General features: G+C 31.1%; 1 protein-coding gene across 1 annotated transcript; it reads right to left on the bottom strand.

Annotated features, from left to right (window-relative positions):
- Nucleotides 1-5,023: 5,023 nt before the first annotated feature.
- Nucleotides 5,024-8,300, bottom strand: LOC142240053 (zinc finger BED domain-containing protein 4-like). The gene is made up of 6 exons (XM_075311772.1): nucleotides 8,243-8,300; nucleotides 7,864-8,115; nucleotides 7,337-7,810; nucleotides 7,140-7,285; nucleotides 6,997-7,081; nucleotides 5,024-5,199 (listed from the first exon to the last, which is right to left on the bottom strand). The coding sequence occupies exons 1-6, from the start codon at nucleotides 8,298-8,300 to the stop codon at nucleotides 5,024-5,026; spliced, it is 1,191 nt and encodes a 396-aa protein (XP_075167887.1).
- Between the last annotated feature and the right edge of the window lie 1,177 nt (nucleotides 8,301-9,477).

Raw genomic sequence — 9,477 nt, 5'->3', positions numbered from 1 at the left:
CAACGCACCGTGCCACAAGTCATTGAGAACGATGGCAAAAAATCATGAATTGGGCTTCGAATTACTTCCCCACCCACCGTATTTTCCAGATCTGGCCCCCAGCGACTTTTTCTTGTTCTCAGATCTCAAAAGGATGCTCGCAGGGAAAAAATTTGGCTGCAATGAAGAGGTGATAGCCGCAACTGAGGCCTATTTTGAGGCAAAACAAACTATTTTGAGAAGGAGTACTACCAAAATGGTATCAAAAAATTGGAAGGTCGTTATAATCGTTGTATCGCTCTTGAAGGGAACTATGTTGAATAATAAAAACGAATTTTGACAAAAAATGTGTTTTTCTTTGTTAGACCGGGGACTTATCAGCCAACCTGTTATGTTTTGATTCAGTAATATACTCTATAATCAACCCAAAAAAAATAGTGTGAGAACCACATTGAGAGATATAATTTTTTTTAACGTCCTTTTTAAATTATCTTTTTTTTGCGAAGAAAAATTCCAAAAAATTGTCAAAATTTTAATTTGCTCAAATTTCTATAATCAAACCAAAAATAATGTGAGAAAAAATAATTCCGTTCTAGAAAGAAAAATTCCAACGCTTTAAAAAAATTGTCAAAATTTTAATTTGCTCACAATTTTTTTTTGGTTTCAGTTCAAAAACTACCACCAATACCTACATAAAATATTTTAACTTGGCTAAAATCGAACCATTCGTTCTTTTACACCATCAACGTAATTTAACATCATTTACGACCAAAGAAGCCTTAAATTCAAATATTTTTGTAAAAATAGTTCTAGTCAATTATAGCAAAATTTTATTTTTGTATTCGGAGCTCGATATCACAGACTATTAAAAAAAGAAATTGGAATAAAAATCGGAACACATATTTTTTTGCCGCTTTCGAAGCACTGTGCCGCACTCAGCTCGTGTCAACTAAGAATGACTTAAAACGGAGATTCCTCGCTTCTTTTCTGTCGCACAATGGACACCAAAATCTTCAGATCTCAATCTGTTGAACTTTTGTTCTTGCAACAATTTGAAGAGTAAAGTTGGCACTAAAAAATATCAAAGTGTCGATCAACTCAAGTTGGCGCTTCGCCGGGAATGGGCCAAAACACAGGCGCTTTCGTGTAGCGTGTAAAGGTTTTGTTGGCCGTTTGAAGGCAATAATTCGTGGCAGCCAATTCGACCATAACTAAAATGATTTTAAAATTTGTTGCTATTTCCCAAATTCTTTGATTTTGAACAATAATATTAAAAAAAATGCATTACACAGGCGGTTGCCACTCAAGCCAAAAAAACACTATCAAATTTTGGAGAAAATTCTACTAAAAAACTACGAAACAAAAAAATTTTCTATAGAAAATTTTACCAACATTTTATTTCTATAGAAAATTTTGACAAAATTTTATTTCTATAGAAAATTTTTGGAGAGTAATATTTTGCAAAATCTACCAACACATCAAGAATTCCACCAATCTACCAAACAGTAAAAAATATACCATTTTTGTTAGAATTTTTCCAACTGTGGTAACCGTGATTACATACCAGGATCTGAAATTATCTTTCCGTCATAATAAAAACAAGTAATTTTTATAAAAAAACACATGATTAAATGCCATCAATTATTATTTCGTATAGAAGAAACTAAAAAAAAATATAAAAGCCGAATAATTTTTTTGATATAAATCAAAACTAATAATTGGGTTAGACAATTCACACATGACTAAGTAACGCAATAAACCTAAAAAAACAAAAAGTCTTGCCACAAGCCACAATGAGAAGATAGAGTCAATCAAGAAACCGATCTACCCATTAACCAATAACCATCAAGTAGCGCCAGCGTCGTCACCGGCACCATCATCATGATCATGTACTATTAAACCATTTTTATTCGTAATTCCGACAAAAAAAAATCCAACAAAAATAAAAAAAATATTTTTCCTAAAAAAAAAGTATACAAATGACATCACGTATTCAAATTATTAACAACAAATATGAGCTCAAACGGACAAAGAAGAAAAAACTCAAAAGTAATCAACCATCTTATTTTGGTGGTGGTGGAAATCACCCGCCTATCGACATATAGATAGCATAGTGACACACAAAGAATGCATACGCGCATGCGCACTCGATAGGAAATCAGATATTATATGCAATAAGCCATCCATGACATTAGTAGTGATTACTATCAACAGTGCATATGATGAGAAATGCAATGCGACCTCAGGTAAAGGGGGATTATGAGGGCTCCTACGCACGCTTGCCACAGTCGATAGAATTCTACCAAAAATTGTAGATTTTTTTAGATTTGGTAGATGCGTAGAATTTGTGATGTTTTGGTAGGTTTTGCAAAATATATCTCTCCAACTAAGAGGTACATTAATTTTTTGTAGCAATAAAATTTTATAAAAATTGTCTGGAGAAATAACATTTTGACAAAATTTTCTATAGAAATAGAATTTTGACAACATTTTCTATACAACAAAATAGAAATAACATTTTGACAAAATTTTCTATAGAAATAAAATTTTGCCAAATTTTCTATAGAAATAAAATTTTGGCAAAATTTTCTATAGAAATAAAATTTTCTATAGAAATAAAATTTTGACAAAATTTTCTATAGAAATAAAATTTTGACAACATTTTCTATACAACAAAATTTTTGACAAAATTTTCTATACAAGAAATTTTTCTATACAAAAATAAAATCTTGACAAAATTTGCTATAGAAGTCAAATGTTGACAGAATTTTCTATAGAAATAAAATGTTGCCAAAATTTTCTAGAGAAATACAATTTTGACAAAACAATTTTGACAAAATTTTCTATGCAAAAAAAAAATTGCAAAATGTTCTATAGAAATAAAATTTTGAGAAAAATTTCTATAAAAATAATATTTTGATAAAATAAAATGTTGACAAAATTTTCTATAGAAATAAAATTTTGGCAAAATTTTCTATAGGAATAAAATTATAGGAAAAAAATTTCTAGAGAAATAAAATTTTGACAAAATTTTCCAACCAAAAAAATTTTTGCAGAATGTTCTATATGTTAGAAAAAAAAACTTTAACAAAATTTTGTATAGAAATAAAATTTTGACAAAATTTTCTATGGAAATAAAATTTTGACAAAATTTTGTATAGAAATAAAATTTTGACAAAATTTTGTATAGAAATAAAATTTTGACAAAATTTTGTATAGAAATAAAATTTTGACAGAATTTTTTATAGAAATAAAATTTTGACAAAATTTTCTATAGAAATAAATTTTTTGACAAAATTTTCTATACAACAAATATTTCTATACAAAAATAAAATCTTGAGAAAATTTGCTATAGAAGTAAAATGTTGACCAAATTTTGTATAGAAATAAAATTTTGCCAAAATTTTCTAGAGAAATAAAATTTTGCCAAAATTTTCTAGAGAAATAAAATTGTGGCAAAATAAAATTTTGATAAAATTTTCTATAGAAATAAAATTTTGCCAAAATTTTCTATAGAAATAAAATGTTGACAAAATTTTGTACAGAAATAAAATTTTGACAAAATTTTCCATACAACAAAATTTTCTATACAACAAATTTTTCTATTTTCTACACTATATTCTATTTTGACAACATTTTTTATAGAAATAAAATTTTGACAACATTTTCTATAGAAATACATTTTTTGACAAAATTTTCTATACAACAAATATTTCTATACAAAAATAAAATCTTGAGAAAATTTGCTATAGAAGTAAAATGTTGACAAAATTTTCTATAGAAATAAAATTTTGCCAAAATTTTCTAGAGAAATAAAATTGTGACAAAATAAAATTTTGATAAAATTTTCTATAGAAATAAAATTTTGCCAAAATTTTCTATAGAAATAAAATTTTGACAAAATTTTCTACAGAAATAAAATTTTGACAAAATTTTCCATACAACAAAATTTTTGACAAAATTTTCTATACAACAAATTTTTCTATACAAAAATAAAATTTTGACAATATGTGCTATAGAAGTAAAATGTTGACAAAATTTTCTATAGAAATAAAATTTTGCCAAAATTTTCTATAGAAATACAATTTTCGCAAAATTTTCTAGAGAAATAAAATTTTGACAAAATTTTCCATTGAAATAAAATTTTGACAAAATTTTCTAACCAAAAAAATTTTTGGAAAATATTCTATATGTTTTGACAAAATTTTGTATAGAAATAAAATGTTGACAACATTTTTTATAGGAATAACATTTTGACAATACGAGTATATTCTATAAATTCAATATCTTTAAAATTTAAGGCCAAATTATCAATCGAGCTTTCTCTTCTAACGCACTGTAAACGCTCAAATAACACGCCTTATCATCCATCTTTTCTCATTATGAAATTATAATAATTCTATGAATAAAAAATGTGCTTAAGACTTTAACTAAAAGTGAATAAAAAAATACCCACAATAAATAGAAAGACGACCATCAAAGTAAATATGTTAAAAACTCCACACCTTCAACTTAATGGGAATTATCCATAAAAGGGGTTAATGTTTGTTACGAGAATTTTCGTGTGCTTCCAAGTTTTGAGTTTGCTTTTAGAGTTTGAAGAAAGTCCATTTGACTCAAAAAAATACTAAAAGAAGTTTTTTTTAAGTCAACGAATAACTATTGCTTTCAGATCCAAAATTGGCATTTCTTTAAACTTTCTATAAGATATTAGGCCAATTACTTTGTGGTTTATCAATTTCCGGCTAAATTACCACTTATTATTTTGTAATTGGGATATACCAAATATATAGCCTATTAGGTTTTTGTTTTATAATATACTTATTTTTATGACTAATTAAATGCTAAACGTTGTAATTGTGAAGTTTTAGCTCATTAGGAATAGTTCAAAATTAGTACCTTTGAATGGTTGCTTGCCCTAGAGTGGGTAAAATACAATTCTTTGCTAGGGGTTTACACATCAATATTTCACGTTGAAAATATATTAACTGAAGAAATAATAATAATGTGAATGCTCTTGTCTCACAAAATCACAATTGTGTATTCAGCCTTCAATTAAGTCCATTGTTCCATTCAATGTGGTGTCATTAGGCCTGTCCTCTTTTGGTCCTCTTTGAGGGCGTGGGTTCAGATTCCACATCTCACAGCTTGAGCCACCGCACAGTGCTTCCAATTTAAATATAATTTCTGCTTTTAATATTCTATGATATTGAGCTTTGACTACAAAAATAAAATTTTGCTATAATTGACTAGAATTATTTTTAAACAAAATTGCAATTTTAACCTTTTTTGGTCGAAGATGGGGTTAAATTATATGGATGGTGTAATAGAACGAATAGTCCGATTTTATTCAAGTTAAATAATTTGTGTAGGTATTGGCTGTAGTGTAGTTTGAAATAAAACAAAAAAAGAAAAACAATTAAATTTTAGTAAACTTAAATTTTGCCAATTTTTTTTTTCAATTTTGGAATTAAGGATAATTTACAATGAGGCAAAAAAAAAATATCTCTCTATTTGGTTCTCACACTATTTTTTGGGTTGGGTCGGTGGCCTTGAATAAAAAAAATCTGCTATTTTTGTTATACCCTCCACCATAGGATGGGGGTATATTAACTTTGTCATTCCGTTTGCAACACATCGAAATATTGCTCTAAGACCCTATAAAGTATATATATATTATATATATGGGTCGTGGTGAATATATCGTGAGTCGATCTGAACATGTCCGTCCGTCCGTCTGTTGAAATCACGCTAACTTCCGAACGAAACAAGCTAACGACTTGAAACTTGGCACAAGTATTTGTTATTGATGTAGGTCGGATGGTGTTGCAAATGGGCCATATCGGTCCACTTTTACGTATAGCCCCCATATAAACGGACCCCCAAATTTGGCTTGCAGACCCTCTAAGAGAAGCAAATTTCATCCCATCCGGCTGAAATTTGGTACATGGTGTTAGTATATGGCCTCTAACAATCATGCAAAAATTGGTCCGCATCGGTCCATAATTATATATAGCCCCCATATACACCGATCCCCCGATTTGGCTTTCGGAGCCCCTAAGAGAAGAAAGATTCGTCCGGTCTGGTTGAAATTTGGTACATGATGTTAGTATATGGTCTCTAACAACTATGCAAAAATTGGTCCTCATTGGTCAATAATTATATATAGCCCCCATATAAACCGATCCCACGATTTGGCTTGCGGAGCCTCTAAGAGAAGCAAATTCCATCCGATGCTGCTGAAATTTGGTTCATGGTGTAAGAATACGGTCTCTAATGACCATGCAAAAATTGGTCGAAATTGGTCCATAAATATATATAGCCCCCATATAAACCGATTTCCAGATTTGACCTCCGGAGCCCCTTGGAAGAGCAAAATTCATCCGATTCGGCTAAAATTTGATACGTGATGTTAGTATATGGTATCTAGAGCTCGACCGAAGCGGATTTTTTTGGCCGAAGCCGAAGCCGAAGCCGATGTTCGGCAAAAAAAGCAATAATCGGCCGAAGCCGAAGCCGAAGCCGAACATTTTCCTAAAATTTGTAATTAAATAAATTTGGGGTGTTTTACTTCAATATTAACATATTTTATTGAACAAAGGTATAAAAAAACAGTAAAAGGTAATTCAGTCCAAGTCTTATAAATTTCCTTAGAACTTAACAAAATTCAATAATTTGATATTATAATGACAGAAAAGAATTTTTTGAACATTTTCTCCCTGCAAACTCGATCTTCGGTCGGAAAACAGACGACCCGCAGCACTGAACAACTGTTCGCTCGCCACGCTTGTCGGTGGAGCGCTTAAATATTTTATCGCCGCTTCTCTTAAATATTGAAAAGGAGAACTTTTCCAATACTCAAATACGTTTCCATTACGTAGCATAGTAGGCTCCGTCATATATAAATCCAATTCATTCTCTAATAGTGTTTTTTTTTCTGTTTCTTCTCAACTTTATTTGGCATGGTGTCATGTTTTTCCCATATAGAGGACTTTGAGCTTTTTGTTGTATTTGTACTGGGTGTTTTAACTGGGACAAATTCGATATTATCATAAACATCAAAATCAAAACTATCTTTTAATTCGTTTACAGCTAGTTTTGTCTAAAAGAAAAACAAAATAAATGATTGTGTTAATTGCGTTTTAGGTGCAGAACATTACCTGGTCCTTATTCAAATATTTGTTTTTGAATCTCGGATCTAGAAGAGTTGCTATTATTAAACAGTTGTTGGTCGATATATATGCAAATCTTTCCTCCAACGATAATTGCAACTGTTTCTTAAAGTTTTTCAAAATCGTTTTTGTACCTTATATTTTTCCTTTTATTAATTGTATTAAAGGTATTATCAGTGAGGCACACGAATCGTCGGAACATATATCCAAAGTAGCTTCGTAAAAGCTCTCTGCGGATATTACAGAAATCCCATCGTATTTCGCGGCATATAAATTAACGGCAGCGCTTTGTTCAACAAGTCTTTCCATCATTATATATGAGCTATTCCATCTTACGCTTACGTCTTGTAAAAGCCTATGGTCGGGCAAACCACATTCTTTTTGAATACTTTTAAATGTTCGTGAAGCCTTTTCAGATTTCTTGAAATGTGATACAATTTTGCGACACTTTTCTATTAAAGATTTGAGTTGAACATTTTTATTGAATGCATCGTGTATCGCCAGTTGCAAAGTATGGGAGACACAACCAAAATGTTTTATATCTCCGAGTTTCATTGCAGCTACCATATTCCCAGCATTATCCGATACGCCAACGTGAATGCGTCCCTCGAGCTCGAAATCTTTAATTATCTCAGATAATTTTTCGAATATGTATGACGCTGGAAATAAACTACATTATTACAGATTTATTTTATAAATTATAGCACTATACCTTTATGGTTTTTGCTCATATCCGCTGCCCCAAGGATTACCTTTTCTTTTTTTCCTTCAGAAATTAAGTGTGCTGTGAAACTCCATAATGAGCAGGTTTTTCCTGTGCTCGTCCAAATGTCAGTTGTGAAGCTTATCCATTTCGCTTTTGAGACCTTGTCCATAATTTTCTTTTTGACATTATCGTAGGTAACATGCATTAAATCTCGAAAGAATTTTTCCGATTTCACTTTATATTTTTTTCTTTCCTTCGCTTTGAATAGCCAAATATTTTTGATACTCATTCAAATGAATTCTCTCCAGGTGATTCCTCAAATTTGTCACTGTTTGTTTTTTCGGTATTTTGCTTCCAAGTGATAATAAACTTTTGCAAATATTACATTTGGCTTTGTCTTCACGTCTTTCAAAGAATTGCCAAATGAGATTTACAGACGGCATAGTTAAAAAAATTTTCTTTAAATCACACAAACTAACGCGGTTTTGTTTCACATCACATTTGCACTTTCGAAAACTACAGTTATTATCCCATTCTATGAAGATAACTTTGACATTTACAAACACAATCAAAATGAATGCGACGACAGATGTATAATAGGGCGCTTACATTTATAGTCATATATGTTTAGATAAACCGTACAACTTGCCACTAAATGAAGATTTGTCGACAAGCTTAATACCACGTTCACACTAAGCTCGAAATCTCGCTTTTTCGATATTTGCAAATCGCGAGATTTCAAATGTTAAATGTTTAAAAACTAATAAAATTATTAAAAAAGCTTCGGCTTCGGTTAATCGGCCTCTTGACGCCGAAGGCCGATTCGTGGCCGATTATCGATTTTTGGCCGAATGCCGAAGCCGAAGCCGAAGCTTCGGTCGAGCTCTAATGGTATCCAACAACCATGCAGGAATTGGTTCATATCAGTCCATAATTATATATAGCACACATATAAACCGATCCCCAGATTTGACCTCCTGTGCCTTTTGGAGAAGCAAAATTCATCCGATCTGGTTGAAATTTTGAACGTGGTGGTAGTATGTGATATTTAACAACCATGCCAAAAGTGGTCCATATCAGTCCATAACCATATATAGCCCCCATATAAACCGATCCCGAGATTTGGTTTTGGAGCCACTTGGAAGAGCAAATTTCATCCGAGTCAGTTGTAATTTGGTACATTGTGGTAGTATATGGCCGTTAACAACCATGCATAACTAGGTCCATATCGGTCTATTGTTATATATAGCCCTCAGATAAATCGATCCCCAATCACACAAAAATTGTTCCATATCAAGTTCATAATTGTATATAGCCCACATATAAGCGACCCCCATATTTCAATTCTGGCTCCCTACGTACCGTGCAAAAGTCCATATCGATTCGTAATTATTTGTAGACTTACATACCTTTTTGTCTAATATATACCACGTATGGACTAACTCACAATTTAGAAAACGATGTTGAGAAGTTTTAAGATACCACAACCCAAGTAGTTCGATTGTGGATGACAGTCTTTCGTAGAAGTTTCTACGCAATCCATGGTGGAGGATACATAAGATTCGGCCAGGCCGAACTTACGGCCGTTTATACTTGTTTTTAATTTTAACACATTTGGCG

The sequence above is a fragment of the Haematobia irritans genome, chromosome 5, assembly GCF_050003625.1.
Source record: "Haematobia irritans isolate KBUSLIRL chromosome 5, ASM5000362v1, whole genome shotgun sequence".
NCBI lineage: Eukaryota > Metazoa > Arthropoda > Insecta > Diptera > Muscidae > Haematobia > Haematobia irritans.
Note: the sequence above shows the minus strand (reverse complement) of the source record. Positions and strands in the feature narration are given on the sequence as shown.

What these genes read in the sequence shown, in the direction of transcription:
- LOC142240053 (XM_075311772.1), bottom strand. Translation starts at nt 8,300, where the DNA reads ATGCCGTCTGTAAATCTCATTTGGCAATTCTTTGAAAGACGTGAAGAC. An exon ending in ACGTGAAGACAAAGCCAAAT is followed by an intron (nt 8,116 to 8,242) that starts GTAATATTTGCA and finishes GGCTATTCAAAG; the next exon opens with CGAAGGAAAGAAAAAAATAT. An exon ending in TATGAGCAAAAACCATAAAG is followed by an intron (nt 7,811 to 7,863) that starts GTATAGTGCTAT and finishes GTTTATTTCCAG; the next exon opens with CGTCATACATATTCGAAAAA.